At 37.8% G+C, this 16,578-nt stretch overlaps 1 protein-coding gene across 3 annotated transcripts in view; it reads right to left on the minus strand.

The window, feature by feature from the left end:
• The window catches only part of MEIS1 (Meis homeobox 1), a 137,619-nt gene that overhangs the window by 47,174 nt on the left and 73,867 nt on the right, over nucleotides 1-16,578 (minus strand). For all 3 annotated transcript variants that reach the window (XM_021716660.1, XM_008066223.2, XM_008066222.2), the window contains one exon: nucleotides 13,332-13,477. In XM_021716660.1, the coding sequence (XP_021572335.1) occupies nucleotides 13,332-13,477 (146 nt within the window). The remainder of the gene's footprint in view (nucleotides 1-13,331; nucleotides 13,478-16,578) is intronic.

A 16,578-nucleotide genomic window follows, 5' to 3' on the forward strand; every position in this document is an offset into this window, starting at 1 on the left:
TCCACAAAAAGTCAAAAATTAGCCAGGCATGGTAGTGCACGCCTGTTGTTCCGGCTACTTGGAAGGCTAAGTTGGAAGGATTGCCGGAGCCCGGCAGGTCGACCTGGGGTAGCTGTGAGCGTGCCACTGCACTCCAGCCTGGGCAACTGAGTAAGACTCCAACTCGAAAAATAAAATAAAATAAAATAAAATAAAATAAAATAAAATAAATTTCCTCTTTACACCTCAATTAAATCTCCAAAAGTGTCCATTGCTAAATCTCATGATTCCAATTCAGAGGAATGTTGTAAATATTAATGCTATATGGTGTGAAAATCAAAATAAAATAAATCTTCTATTTAGAATCTAAACATTCTACTTCTTTTCATTGCATCAACCTAGCAATATTTCTAACAATTTAGACGATCACAATAACATCTTTACTTACTGATTTTTAAAATCCAGAATCAGGCTGGACCAAGTCCTGCTTTGTCATGAGGAAAGAAGGAAATTGAGCAATTATTACCTAAGCTCAGTCAGTACAAGAAGGTAAACAGGACACTTCGACCCAGCAAAACTCTTTCTCTCCAGCAAAAGACACCTTCTCCCCAAATTACTGGGATAAAACTTTAACCCTCCATTTTATTTTGATTGTGAAAACCAGCTTTGGTCTCTGACACTCAAGTATACTTGGCCTTGGTTCGTTCTTTGTCTTCCTGTCTTAGGTAGTCAACAAACCAACATTATGACCGGACTTAGATTATTTCTTTTGAAGTTGGAAATAAAATATTGGAAATAGGAACAATGGGTGGAAAAACTAATGCTCTGTGGTGCTACCAAAAGGCCTGCCTTTTCATTATCAGAGGTTAACACCCACCACTTAGGACCCCAGAGACGCCTGACAATTCCACACAATACTACCATCAGCCTGCATAACACATTGCCCATGTTAGTTCAAATGTAAAATATGGCGCTCATAGCCCTGGAGATTAGCTGAATTATAATGCTACATTTGAATGCTATTTTACAGATTTTTTCCAAAAGCTCTGAGCATCTACTCCTTAATTAAATTTAATTTGATTTCCACGTAGAGTGTTATCGAGCATATCACTTCACCATCTACGTCAGCTCCAAATACATCATTTTCACCTTCCAATACAGCCTTATGAAGATGTTACCACGTGGGAACACTCACAACTGATTTACGATCCTATTGCAACAACCAAGCAACTAATCTTCCAGTATAACATAACGCATAAGAACAACCTAACTGAAACATATAAATTCCATATATAGTTAAAAATATTATTGTCTATAATTTAATACAGCAGAATGTTTCTAAGCCTACAACCTTGCATGCAGAAGCAGTTTTTCAAGCATTAATACTTAAATGGGTCATAGACACCACATCTGTCATTCTGTCCTGAAGTCTATGAGGCAAAACCAAGACTATGCTAGCCTATTGATTCTTCTAGCATTTGCTTTAATTTACTTAACCATTGAGAAATCCATCAGTACATAAAGGGCAACTGTCCATTACTGCCTCATTTGTAGACATTCTTTCCCCTCGTTTTTGGTAAATATTTCCCTTAAATTGCTATGTGTTTACAGTGCAAAAACGAATTAGGAAAGTGCTCACACCTGTTTCTGTTCAGTAACTGCTGCACTGAGGTATATGTAACGTGCTTAAAGATAGAATAAATATCTAGACATTATTACATCTGTGTGCAAAGGGTGGTAAATTAGATCCTAATTACATTAACAGGGATTCTGCCTCCCAGCTTAAATTTTACATGAGCACTCTGCAAAAATCCAAAAGCTCTGCTGTGGTTTCTTTATGAGCTGGTGATTACAGCTACTTCCTATGTGGTCACTAAATATTCTGTTTACAAATAAATGAAGAAGCTTTGAGTCGACTTGCCAGAGTAATAATCTATTTTTTTGCTCCCCCTCCCTCTTCCCAACAAACCCTTGCCACATATGCATGGCAACAGTCAGGAGCCCTGGCTTCATCTAATTACTCCGTCACATAATTTCACAAATTGCCTTGTCACTGGGGAGCCAAGTGCAAAACACGCTCACAGTGGGATTTCAGGCAGCAGCTTTCATTTACTACTCATTCCTTGTTAAATTAAACACGAAAACACCAGTTGTGTGAAAGAAGTCAAAAAGAATGCCTGCAAATGAGCCAGACAAGTATATCTTCTATTTACCACTTACCATTTACCATTTCATCGTTGGCAATAAGCATTTCAAATGAGAGGATCCCCTTGCCTAAGCCACTCTGATTTCGGTCGACCTGCTACAATAGAACCATGACCGAAAGACTGAGAATGAACAAGCTTCTCCAAAAAGTAAACTTCATCATCCATCAATAGGAAACATGGGCACGGAGTGAAAAATGTTTTATTCTCAAGTCCCTCTATTCTCGACCCTTTCTGCTGTGTGAAAGGCCCACCCATGATCCCCACATAAGAACCTGTATTTGTATGAGATAAATGATGTTAAGTCCTCTGAAGGTACAAATGACGTGCCATATTTCTATTCTGGCTAGAAAGAAGGAACCAGATTCTTCTAATCTCTGAAAGTTCTCATACAGAAAGATCATCCATCAAGTTCATACAGTATTAGGTGTTTTCCTTTTAAGTATTAATGCCTCACATGTTTCTGAAACATATCAAGATAAATGCTCACCCATCGCATTACGGATGTGGGTGGAAGAAAAAGATTGTACGGTGGGTGACATTACTAGAGGGAGTGAACCTGAGGTTACACTCCTGGAAGCTGACATTTTTATATCAACAACTAAACACAGTCACTGGTAATTAAAGGTATTGCTTTGTAGTGCAGGAGCCAGCAGGGTCAGGTACTGTTTTACATCACAAGCCAGGCCTTTATGCATGTAGATTTGCTAGCATTATCTGCACAGGGAGAAGGAGACATTAGCAGCAGCTGTCTCTCAGCTTTTACACTGAAAATTCTATTCATACAGACAGGTGGAGTAATTTAAAAGCCAATGTGGTACAATTTCGAAGTGACTAATGTCACTGCCTACTAAAATGCCACCATTACCACTGTTTATGGAAACATTACTAAAATTACATTTTATTCATAAGAATTTTAGGATTCAGGTTATTACTAGCTTTAAAATGATCAGACCTCGGTGTCATACCCCAGAGCAGCGGCTTAATTCTCCGGGGTTTAGCAGTCTTCTTTGCTGAGAAACGATAGTTGGATTGTAGTTTCAAGAGTAATCGGAGCTGCATAAGCAGTTTCCTCTATCTCCATAAAGCAAATTAAAGACATAGCTCTTTGGCATCCTGACCATGTGACAGGCAAAAAAAAAAAAAAAAATCTTCCAGGAGCCAAATTCTGTGTTAGAAGCTTTAGTTAGGATTTGCAGGAGGAAAGATTCTTCACCCCCAAACCACCATCAGAGGGTGTAAGTAATAGACAAGGGCAGAGATTTACATATTTCTGTAAGAAGGGAGGAGGAGTTAAACAATATTTACAATCTAAAATTCTAACAATGCAGAAATTATAAAGATTGTCACAAAGTATCAATAGCTATAGATTTATTTGCCTTTCTTACAGGCAGATATGTCCAGGAAAAAAAGAATCCAGATATTAAAGGACTATCCCTGACCCTTAGCTACTAATAACCATCAGATTGCATAATGAAGTTGTACGCCAAACTTTCTGGCTCATATTTTTATTTTTAAAAAATACTAATTAGCTAGCTTGTGGAATGAGATTATAATTATACCTTTGAACTCCCACATGCGATTTGATTTGCTCTGCGTTTGAGAGGCAACGTGGTGGAAAGCGCATGGAAATTCAAATCAGGAGACCCTGGTTCGAGCTCAGCCAGTTCCTAGCTTTTGACCTTGAAGAAAATCATTAACTTTGCTAAACTTCATTTTTGTCACCCTGCCTACCTCACAGGATTGTCTTAAGCATTCAATGTATGTGAAAATATTAATCTGTAAAGCACCACAGAGATACATATTAACTTTTAATTTAGCCTTTTGATCATTTATTTTTTTCCTTCAGCTGATAAGAGGACAGAATGATCCCATATCAAAATAGCCAAGCAGTTAAGAGCTAAATTCTTAAAAACACAATGAAAGTCACTTATGCAGGTAGGAGATAATTTTCTTTTCTTTTCTTTTTCTTTTTTTTTCTTTTTTTTTTGAGTTGGAGTCTCACTCTGTCGCCCAGGCTGGAGGGCAGTGGCACACTCCCAGTCACCGCAGCCTCAACCTATTAGGCTCCGGGGATCCCTCCGCCGCAACCTTCCAAGTAGCTGGAACTACAGGCGAGTGCTGCCACGCCCGGTTAATTTTTTGATTTATTGTAGAGATGAGGTCTCGCCAAGTTGCCCAGGCGGGTCTCGAACCCGCGGGCTCAGGCAATTCACTCACCTCAGCCTCCCAAAGGCGCAGGATTACAGGCTGAGCCACCGAGCCTGGCTCCATAGTTTTCTTTTTTAAATGAAATCAAGTCATTTTCGTGGCGTTCGTCTCTCATGAAGTTTGGAAATTGGCCTTTCTTTTTTTCCTTCCTTCCTTCTTTCTTTTTTTTTCTTTTTCTTTCTTTCTTTCTTTCCTTGTTTATTTGAGTTGGAGTCTCATCCTGTCGCCCAGGCTGGAGTGCAGTGTATGGCATACTCATGGTTACTGCATCCTTGACCTGCTGGGCTCAGGCTATCTCTTCACCTCAGCCGTCCAAGTAGCTGGAACTATAGGCGTGCACCACCATGACCAGCTAATTTTTGTGATTTATTGTAGAGATGAGGTCTCACCAAATTGCCCAGGCTGGTCTCGAACCCCCGGGCTCAGTCAATCTTCTCACCTCTGCCTCCCAAAGTGCTGGGATTACAGACAAGAGCCACCATGCCCAGTCTGGCTTTTCTTTAAGTAACAGATAAGAATTATTCCTAAATGTTTATAAACTGGAGTAGAAATGATCTTCTTGCTCGTTCTTAGGATGAGTTAAAGCTCCTGGCCTATGGATATCTCAAAAACTTCCTAGGACACCAAATTCTCTGGGTCATCTGTGTTATGGGATGAATGAGAACACACCTGGCTTTGAAGAGATGCTAGGAACAAAATTAATGTGGAAACAGATAAAACCAACCACAGAATGTTAAGAACTGAAATGCAAAGACAGCTACAAGGTTAAGTTCATATCTTAGGGTAAGACTCCAACTCAAATAAACAAGGAAAGAAAGAAAGAAAAAAAAGAAGGAAGGAAGGAAGGAAGGAAGGAAGGAAGGAAGGAAGGAAGGAAGGAAGGAAGGAAGGAAGGAAAGGCCAGTTTCCAAACTTCATGAGAGAAGAACTCCACGAAAATGACTTGATTTCTTTTGAAAAAGAAAATTATAGAGCCAGGCTTGGTGGCTCAGCCTGTAGCCCCATGCATTTTGAAGAGATAATACTGTCAGGACATTCAAATTCAAATAGTCACCAAAGATCTCTATTTCAGAATATTGCTAAAAACATAAAACCAGGTTATTTCTATCTCATTTAAATATCAACTAATTTAGGATGTTGGCATTTATAATATCAAATTATTTAAGGTCTACCTTTTCTTTAGAAACATTTTGTATTGAGACTCATGCTCTCTGGACTATAATTTGCTGAGTGAAGGCAGCTTGCAATGGCAAGAGAAAACAAGGACGACAATGTCTTTAAAATGTTAGAAAATCATCTGGCATAACCTTGTCAGCTACTCCTTTGCTCCTTTGCCTGCAGTCTCTCCACTGGCCCGTCAAGAAAGAGATGCTTTATGTGAGTTCCTGAGAGTTCTCTGCAGTTCTTGACACACCTAGATACGAGTACCCAGTCTACTGAGGCAAGCCAAGTTTACCAGGCTCAAGTCTGTGTTGAAGGAGGAATGAGTAATACTGAAATACCGGCACCCTATCAGAGACAATCATTTTGGTGTGAATCTACACAATCAATATCATTACTACCTTGGGGCATCAATAAAATATATTTTTTACTACCACATGGAATCCAATCTATCGAAGGTAAGCTTGGATCATACCTAAGAGGTTTTGTGACCTGACCAGCAGACTATTGCAATGTAGTCTCCACAATTTGTTTGTCCTCTGGCATGGACTTACATCAGCACAAACAAACAAAATTAGAGAACTGAACATGGCTATTTAGGGAGTTAAATAATTAAACTGGATATAATTTCCCTCCTAAAATCCATAAGATGGCAGGAGATCAGAGAGATTTGTCTTACAGAAAAATGCCCAAGTACGTAGGGCCATATACACATACACAATCATACTCACACTTTAGTAAGAAAGACTGAGATAGGACGTGGATATTTCCAGTTATGTCAAACAAAGGATCCTAAATTCCATGATATACAGATTTACTTTTACTGGCAAAACAACCATCCAACCAAAACAAAACAAACCAGAGCACTGGAATCCTTTCTAAAATAAAACCACCTGATGTTCCCTCAGTCAGATCTTCATACTTTAAAGCAAGGTACCTTTACTAGGAATCTTAAACATTGAGAAAGTAAAGAGCCAAACTTATATAAAATTCCTAGGGGTTGGATTGAGTTAGCTAAAAAAATATACACACACTCATGCATATACTCTAATTTTAATCTCTAAGACAAATTGAGAAGAAACAATTGTGTGTTCATTGACCAAGTCTGATATTTTATCTTTAAAAATATATCATCACTAATTGAAATAAAATGATGACATGATATTGATACATGCCTTGAAGTTTAAATGGCTGGCTAGTGTTCAAATAGTCATGCACATCAGCAACAACTTAATAAATTGCACTTCTATGGGCACTTTTGCTTTAAGCATAATTCTTTAATTATCTCAATTAAGAGTATGTCAGAAAACCAAACTATGGTGTATTTTTATCCTAGCCTTGGAAACAAAAGAAAAATTTCAGAATGGTCTGACAAACTACCAGCCAGACTCTACAAAAGTATCTTACAAAGAAACAGCCATCAGTGAAATGAATAAACCACTAATTTCATGGAGCACAAAAATCTCCATCAGACCCCGAAAGTACCATAGAGTCCTAGTCAGAGCTCGTTTGCTTAAAAGTCCTGTGTACCTGGATCAATAGGCAATTTTAAAGTTAGACTTTTGTTTTTACTCTCAGTTGTTTTTCCCCCCATGCCTCCTCATCAACCGACTGTAATTACCCCAGGTCAGAGGTGCATAACTACAAGTGGGAAGAAAGGCCCAGGCCAGGAAAGGAGGTGCGGAGAAGGCTGGGAGAAAGCTTTGCCAGGTCACTAATGGCCTCTGGGGCAACAACGTGGAGAACAGGCTGATGCTTCCCCTTTGATCTTCTAATTCACAATGATCATTAGTATTAACTCCGATTCTTCTGGGTGAAGAATTCCAGCTGTAGCCTTTTCAGTTTACCTGACCTAAGAAAATTCATCACCCATCCCATTAGGATTTCAATAACCAGCTAAGAAAAAGAAAAAAGGCAGTTGCCCCAGAATCTGGAAACCACCCGCTTCATTATTAAAACAGAGTTTATATGATGTATATTACCAAAGAATTAGGGCACTCCAATCCTGCTCTCAAGTAATTAAGTAATCTACTGCATTTTCCTCCTGGGACAGATGATTCCCAGTTGGGCAGAAATCAGGGTCCTTATCTACTCAAAGTTGATATACACTGTCTTCAAAATAACAGATCTCTTAAAATTAAGATAGAGGGTTTTGTTATTCGAGCCTGGGTTAGTTTCAGCAAAGCCTAGTTTTGATCAGAGGTGAAAGTGAATGGCAATTTCATGGAAGGGAAAAAGTAATAATTCTAAAGATATCCTTCTTATATATTTTTAAAAGAGCTAATTTTTGATATACTGCATAGACATCTGAAAGGAAAAAAATCTCACCACTCCTTCATATTAGTTTCTCAGTGTCTTAATTTAGTAATATATCTACAGATAACATGTAGTGAGGAAGGTGGTAAAGTTACCTGCTGCCTCCACCAACCATTTCCCTTTTTTGTTGTTTTTTTTTTTTTTTTGAGTTGGAGTCTCACTCTGTCGCCCAGACTAGCGTGCAGTGGCCGCTCCTGGCCACCGCAGCCTCGACCTGCTGGGCTCAGGCGATCCATCCGCCTCAGCCTTCCAAGTAGCTGGAATTACAGGCGTGTGCTACCATGCAGGCTAATTTTTTTTTTTTTAATTGTAGAGATGAGGTCTCGCCAAGTTCCCCAGGCGGGTCTCGAACCCTCAGGCTCAGGCAATCCACTCACCTCAGCCTCCCAAGGCATGGGATTACAGGCTGAGCCACCGAGCCCGGCTTGTGATTAGTTTGAAGGGACAACCTTTCTCAAATACTCTGTATTTCTCTGATTGACATTTCAGGCAAGCATGTGAGAATATAGTTGTCCTGCCCCATCATCTTCTCAGAACTGTCCCCATATCCTTCAGGACACGTGGTTGAAGGATGCTGGCCATTAAGGCACACTAAAAATAGTCATTGTTTAAATTGACAGAGTATAGAGGTGCCTACCTATATGCCAACCCATATGCCAACCTATAGACCCTTCTATCTGCCTTTTGACCTTCCACTAACCTTGATCAACAGAATGAATTATCTGAATATCAGTCAGATGTACTTTTTTTATTGCAATAATTCATAATGTTTAGAGAGTAATTCTTCCAAAACTGCAAGGAGAGATATGACACTAAGATGTCTCCAACAGATCTTGTTACTAAAAGCAAAACCAATGAAACAACATCTGTCTCTTCTAGAGCATTCAATTCCCAATTCAATTCCATTTACTCCGTCCTTAGAGTGGCGGACCCGCAGGGCACTTTTCATCTAATAGTGTTTCTATGGAAACGCTATTCTCAACCTGGAAGATTCTACAACCCCTCACATTGGCTTTATCCACAATGAGAAGAAAGCCTTATAAATCAGAAATCAAGACATAAATCTTGACACACACACACACACACACACACACACGCGCGCGCGCGTGCGCGCGCTTCCCAGGCTAGAAGTTCCCAAAGAGAAGAAAATGAAACAAAACCACATAACAAATATGTGTATTTCACTTAGAAACTAAGTTTGTATCTACAGTTAAGTCTTAACCCAATGGGATCGTTAAGGATGGGGAGTGGAGAGAATGTGAATGAAAATCATTTCACCTTCAGTACTACCTCCCCTACCGGCAAATGCCAAATATTGACTCCTGAATGCTTTCTTCACTTGAATCTATAGGTATGGAATCTGTAGGTATGCCTTTGAATCACCTCCACTCTCCCTAACTTTCAGTATTCCTGGGACCCACAGCAGCTCCACGCAGGAAAATATAGTCACTGCATATTTTAAATAAGAACCACATGAACCGCTTTTCTATTTAGATTATACTAAAACAATAGGGTGGAAAAACAAGAAAGAAAAAAGACTCTTGATTTTTACCTTAAGCATTACATTTATTCTTTTCCCTCATTTTCCTTAACCCCTGAACACCTATCTTTGTAACACTACGTAGCAAAAGAATTGATAATATGCAAAACACATTCAGTTTCAGCACTATGACATCACAGGCTATGTTTACAGTTGGAATAATGCCTTCAAGAAGGAGAAACAAACCTTGATATGACATACGCCCCTGAACTGATTGTGGCTGTACAGTGACTCACATGCAAATATTAAGCACTTTTTAATTGTCTGCAATAATTTATCTTCAGGCAAATGCAAGCATTTGTATTAATAAATGCTCTTATTTTCTTTCTAGTTCTCTCTTATTATTTAAATCACGTCAGTCATTCTTTTCAATTCCAGAGAATCGTTTATTTTTAAGAGAGCCTCTCTACTTATCAACACTGGCAAATATTCAACTAAGTCTAAGCTGGGAGTTTACCTCACTGAATTTTTCTCTTACCCCACCATCATGGAAGTTCAAAACTCGTTTCCTTTTTCTTTTATTGTTTTCATTATACACAGGTATGTCCAGTTTAGCTTGCTAGAGACTGTGAGTCCAAGAACGAGGTTTTAGTTCTCTCTTTGGAGTAGTAAAATGTGCTACTGATTAAATCTACCTGTGGATAACTACAGACCGGCACATTTTTCTTCTCATGCAGCTGGGGTGCAAATCCAGAAAGGTTTTTTTATTCAGGGCCTATTCTACTCCTCTAACACAAAAATGCTTTAAAGCCTTTTCAAGGGCATTTTTTTTTTTTCACTGAATAAACCCAATGAAAGGATTGATCCATTTACTTTACAAAGAAAAACATAGCAATTTGCTTTTTAAAAAGTGTGTGAGGTTTTAGAATGTGGCTTTTGGTATTTAAAAAAGATTAGTTTACAGTTTGCTAAGGAATTAGTTTTGCTATTGTTTTAATTAGTCAGAATTTCAATTGCTCTTTTATATCGAGCAAGATTTCAGAAAGGATTTTCTAGAAAAGTTGCATTAATCACATAGCAATAATGTGATCATTTAAAATTTGTACATGGGTCTTCCTAATGAACTGTGTATCCCTGGAAGCCTCTCAGAACTTGGAGGAAAGTTACTAAAGGATTAGTGCTGTGACAAACAACAAAACTCTGTTTAAATTCTACAGATTTTTTAAGAAAGGGATTGGCAGTGGTGGGAAACTGCCAGTGGGGGTCACACCTCATCAACAAGGGTACCTGCATAACGAACATTTGTATACTTAACCCTGAATTGCACCTCACATCTTCAAAATTAAAAATTAAATAAAATAAATTCTGTAGGTTTTTCCATAGAAGTTATTCCTTATTAAAAATATTACCTAAGTAGTTCATGCATTCCTTCAAGAAGGATAACAAAACAAAGCTAAGGGCGCTCCTTATAACTGGAGGTCTATTTGCTCTTGCAGTTAGAGAAGAGGAAAGAAATCTTTTTCACTGGGGAAAGAAAAGGGGTGAAAATTTTAAACATCTCCTAACTTTGCTCTTCAAATGATGTTAAGAGCAATTAGTTTTTCAAGTGACTATTATCATTATCAGTATTTCCGTATGAGCAGATGGCACTGGAGTGGGTAAGTAGGGTAAAAAATACCCATATAGAAAATTCCCAATGGAAACAAAGACAACTTCTATGAAAAGCCAGGGAAATGTGGATGAATGGGCTTCCCTTTCCAGGACAGTGGCACAGGCCAGCAAGACCTCAAAACTGAAGACTATTAGCCAGGCCTCAAGAAATAAAGCAGTTCATGAATAGTATCGATTACAATTGCCCCAGTAACCCGTAGTCCACATGTACATTGCAATGCAGGTAAAATCATTGGCTGTTGGGATATTGGCAGTTAGAATATTTATTTATTATTACTATTATTTTGAAAGAAGATAATATAGCTCTCTCTGCCAGGGTCTTCACAAGGATACATCCTAGAAAAACAAGAAATCTGGTGGGTGAATAAATAACTTGCTTCCCTCTCACCTGATTGTGTCTGAACCAATATTTGATTGTATTTTATTCAGGGTACTTCAGCTTCAAGAAAAGCCAAAGCTCCCTTGCAGATTGAAATGGGGCTGAAGAAAGCTACTCATTTCTTCTGTTAGTATAGGAAATACAGACAGTTTGGTTGAGACTTCAGGGCCACGCTGATTTTAACCCATCACTCCAACTCTTGCCCCAGAACAGGTTAGCTGGTTAGCTTTGGTGATAAAAAATACCAGCATCATTGCATCAGTACCTTTGACCAACTGTCTCTTCTTATCTAAAGGTATCATTTTATTTGTTTTTCACGAGATTCCTGCAGGACCCTAGTCCTCTTTCTCCTTAGTTCCTCAGTGGGACACTTTCACAAGGCAGGCAGATCTCAAAATATCTACATATGTGCAACAAGGGTCAGATAAGTAATGACAGCCAAATCAGATTTTAGGTAAACCTAATATGCTGTTAAAATAATAACAGCTAAAACAATCTAAATCTGCAACTAACTTCCATTATGAACCAAGCCCTAAATTTTACTCAAGAACTGTCAGTGTAGTCTAGTTACTGTTTAGAATTATGATGGGGAGAGGAAAAAGTGAGGAAACTACTATTTTTAGTTATTCCTGTTGCTCTCAGTTTTTATTTTATTCACTGAAGCTTGAAAATTTGGATTCATTTCTACCTGTGAGCATTATTGGAGGCACAGCCTCTATCCAGAGGTGCAGAACCAACATGGCCTTCAGACACCCCTTGAGCTTGTCTCCTTGTACCAGGACAACTCAAGGAACATGACTTGAAAGTGGGCCAGGGTCTGGGGGTGTCTATGACAATGCAGAATTAACTGATACTTAAGGAAAAAAAATGTCTTTAAGAAACGCAAGCTAGGCTAAAAATAGTAACATGAGAGATTTTCCCGACATTAAAAAAAAAAAAACCTCCGGAGTTTTTAACATCCATTCATCTATGTAGTTATTCTACAATCCATCTAAATCCATCCTTTGTCTCTAATATTAAAAGTCCCCTGGTCAACAATTTTGTTGGTTTTTAAAATATTATTTTATCCATAAATTTGCATTTTGTCTTTTTCCTTAGATGTCATTAAATCAGTATGCACTTATCAAAATATCCACCAAAATATTATTATTGTAAATATTTTTAACATGAAATTCATTCAGAACAATAACCAAACCAAACAAATCCCCCGGTGGCATAAAACCTCAAATCTCCAGTTTCTCAAATCTCCAGGAGAATTCCTGCAGTGAAAACAGCAATACTTGCACAGACAATATAAACTGTTACTCTGCTTGAAAAGTCACAAGGGACTACACAGGAAGAGCTGACTCTATATTGCTGTTTTCCTTTACAGTTCTAAATACAGGGACAACTTTCACTGTGGAGCTCTGACTCACATGAATGTTTTGCAATGGAAGCCAGTGCATTCAAAACCACTTAAAAGAAAATTATGTGATCATCTTGCCATTGCAACATGATTTACATTTTTGTGGCCCATTTGCTATAAAGGTCCACTAAAGCACTGGAAGATATTAAGTCTCTTTCTGGAGTTGGTCTGACTTCCTTTTTAGTTGGGAGCTGTTTCTGGGCACATAAGGGACACACTTAGAAAAGCAACATTATTAACATACATACTTAAAATCACAAGTGCACATGAACTCCTGAACCCTATAAACTTACGAAAGTTAACAAAATTGCAATAGTGAATTTCAGATCAAACTTCTCATTTGGGGTATGTATCTAAGAAATAAGTGCTAACACTTTTGTAAAAAAAAAAAAAAAAAAAAACTGTGGAAACACAGTGATTTATGAAATATTCCAAGTCCAGAAGGATCACTTTTTCTCATTTTTTTCTATTAAAAATGGTTCATTGTCCATACTTAGTTACATATGTCATTTAGAATCCACTTACTGTTAGATGCTGGAACAGCCACGCCCTCATGATATTTGTGGCTACTTTGGGAAAGATGCCACGCTTTTTGTGACGCTTTTTGTCCTTATCAGGGTCATCATCGTCACCTGTGCTGGGGGAAGCTACACTGTTGTCCAAGCCATCACCTGCAAACATAGTGAATCAAATTTTGACTGATGCTACCTTGACATGCTTTATTCAAATAGAATGCCTTTGGATATAAACAAAACCAAAAGAGCAATTTAAATGATTAATAGTTTCTTTGGTACTGTTTCTTCTTTCTTTCTTTCTTTCTTTTTTCCAAGACAAAGAGAAAGAACAAGGCCTAGGCTCAAAAGTAGTCAAGTCTAAAGAACTTCTTTCAAAGAACCCTGCTAAAGGTCAAAGGGAATGGAGGGAAATACCCAATCCCTTTGTGGCCTTGTTGCCACAGTAATTATTCCAATATATATAGCTGAGACAGGTTAAGTGTAACTCCTACTGGGGAGTTAAATATGGTGGCAGGCATTAGCAGTGGTGCTGTCACTGCCTGGGTATTCAAATCCCACATTTAGTCATTGACGTCAACTTGTGAGAAGATGCATTTAAGATATCAAGTATTTCCACAAGTGATCTATCTTAAGACTAGTTAAACTAGGACAGGGCAATGTAGGTAACCTATCATATCAGCAGTTTGACATAGGAATGCTTCAAATAGAATATAATTTTTCTTATAATAGAGAAAGCATCACATTTGGTAAGGGAAAAACCTCTGACATAGTTTCTTAATTAGAAAACAATTACTATTTAAATCAAATGAAGTAATGCTAAGTTAACATTAAACTGGCATTTTATTACACTAATAGTCCAGGCAGTTTCTAAAATTTATTCTAGATTTAAATTTTTCTCACTGAAAAGTCACCTGTTAACATATTCCTCTATACTTGATTCTATTTCTGTACTGATTTTTGTTATAACATTAAATTGTTTCTTCTAGAAAATATTTTGGCTCTGTGACACAATGAAGTAAGAAATTTAAATGTTTCTTTTATAATGCCATATTTAATAAGAAAAAAAGTCAACCTATGTCATCACACTGTCCAAAATAAGTCACAAGGTGCAAATGGAAAGTAGGCATTTTTTCTTGTCTTGGCACCAAAGTCAAAAGGGAAAACAATAATGAACTAAAACCCATGACACTAAAAAGTAGCTTAGCTCTGTCAACCATCCTCCCCCAGTGAGCCAAAGCTCCCCCTGGTACCCCAATTCTCTATGGAAACTATTGACTTTTAGACACTAACAGGTTGGTCTAGGCCCAAAAGGAAGAGCTATAGCAGGCAGGCTTAGAAATGAAGTAACAAATACACCCAAAAGCACATTCACTGGGTAAATAAGTCACTGGAGAGTAATATACATGGCCCAAAGAACCTGATACTTTGGTGGGACAAGTTTCCTGTACACAGCCTCAGATTCATTAACATGGCTTCATGAATTCCTGTATTTCTCATTTCTCTTATTGGGTCCTACATCCCAAAAAAATCCCTCTATTTTGATTTCAGTTACTTCCGTCTAATCTGTAGTAGTTATATTGCAACTAATAAATTGTTTTTAATAACTCCCTCCCCTGAAAAAAATTAAGTTGTCCCTCAATTTTTTTTTCTAATTGTCTTGACTTATACCGAGCTAAAGTTTAAAAACTTAGTTGGATAAGGAACTGACGAATTCCAACATGTCTACTATTATTAAGGCATATGCTACAAATGGAAGCTTGCAAACCTTTTCTTAGTTTAACCTATTATTTATTTAAAGTCTATATTTTTATTGTATTTAAAATCCATCTATGTTGTTAATGTTCCACAGAATCATAGCTTGTGTTCTCACTGGAAAAAATTATGAAGACCCACAACTCCAAAGCCATCATTGGATTAATGAAGAAAGTGTTGTGTTCTTGGGCCCAAGGTCGTGTGGCCAGGCATAGAGTTATTGGGGTCTGTGCTGCATAGACCCCCACATCCTTGAATCAGTGCCCCTTCCACTCCACCAAACTCTGTATTTGCATAACCAAGTGTTTTATGAGAAGTCCCCTTGGATTTACCTAATAAATTCTTTGTAAGTCCAGTATTTAAAGAGGCTTTTTATTCAGAGAAGCAATTTACCATATAAAATAACAATTCATTAAAGAAACATGAGAAAAGAAAACAACTCAACAGCATTTAAAATTTCAATGGGCTAATCCACTTTCAATATGCAAAAGGTAACCAAAGGAAGGAAACATATGACTTGATCATTGATTAAAAATGAAAAGTTTATAACCTAACAATGCTGTTTTCCACTACCTCTCCATGATTATTTTCCACCTTAAAAAAATAGCCTTTTTATCCATCTCAAACTCCTTCAGATTAATTTAGCAAGCAATGCCTAGTGCCTGCCTAGAAGAGAATTCATTGATAATTTATGGAAATATCTACTATAATCCAGCAGAGATGACTTTTTTCCAGCTTTGTGCATCAATAGATAATCAAGGCCTTAAAGCAACCTTAGCTTCCCATTACCTCAGGCAAAAGAATTCCTGAAAGCGTGCCTTGAGGGCACCTGAATTATATACTCCATTAGGAGAGGAAGGCTTTCTGCATTCCATGTGTAACACTCACCAGAACCTTTCCTGTTTATTTCTGCTGTATGAAAGCAGAAGCATTAGGAACAGAATTTTTTAAGTGAAGACTTATGTAGATACAATGGAGAAACCTTTCAAGCAGGAGCCAGATCACCCCCTTCAGTCCCTGGCAGTGACCTCTCCCGAATAAAAGGTTTCTATTACATCATTAGCTCAAGCCAAAAACAGCCTTGGCTTAATGCACAGTTTGTTCTTCCTACTGTTTTTAGGCAAATACAGCTACTTTACTCCCATCTGGGAGGGAAATTACACTGCTGGGTTGTAATCTAAGACAAGATTTTCATTGGAAGCAAATGCTTTCAATCCAGTGTAAATACTGGTGCATGTTCAGAAAAGCCTAAAACAATAAACCCTGCTCCTTTCCGACACAAGTTAGGGAAATGGAGAAGATGGGGAAGGAGAGGAGCATAATAAAACAGACTATTCTAAAAGCAAACACTTTCATAGATTTTAATAAATTGTTTAACCTCTTCCACTTTCTCAAATTGAAAATTGATCTGGAAATGTCTCAACCTCAGAGGAAAGTCTAAATGGTCAATTGTACCTTTAGCATTTCCATTCACTCTGCAATTTGATACAGTCACCTCCGTGCGG

The sequence above is a fragment of the Carlito syrichta genome, unplaced genomic scaffold (genome assembly GCF_000164805.1).
Source record: "Carlito syrichta isolate Samal-C Ts95f unplaced genomic scaffold, Tarsius_syrichta-2.0.1 Scaffold308858, whole genome shotgun sequence".
In the NCBI taxonomy this organism is placed as follows: domain Eukaryota; kingdom Metazoa; phylum Chordata; class Mammalia; order Primates; family Tarsiidae; genus Carlito; species Carlito syrichta.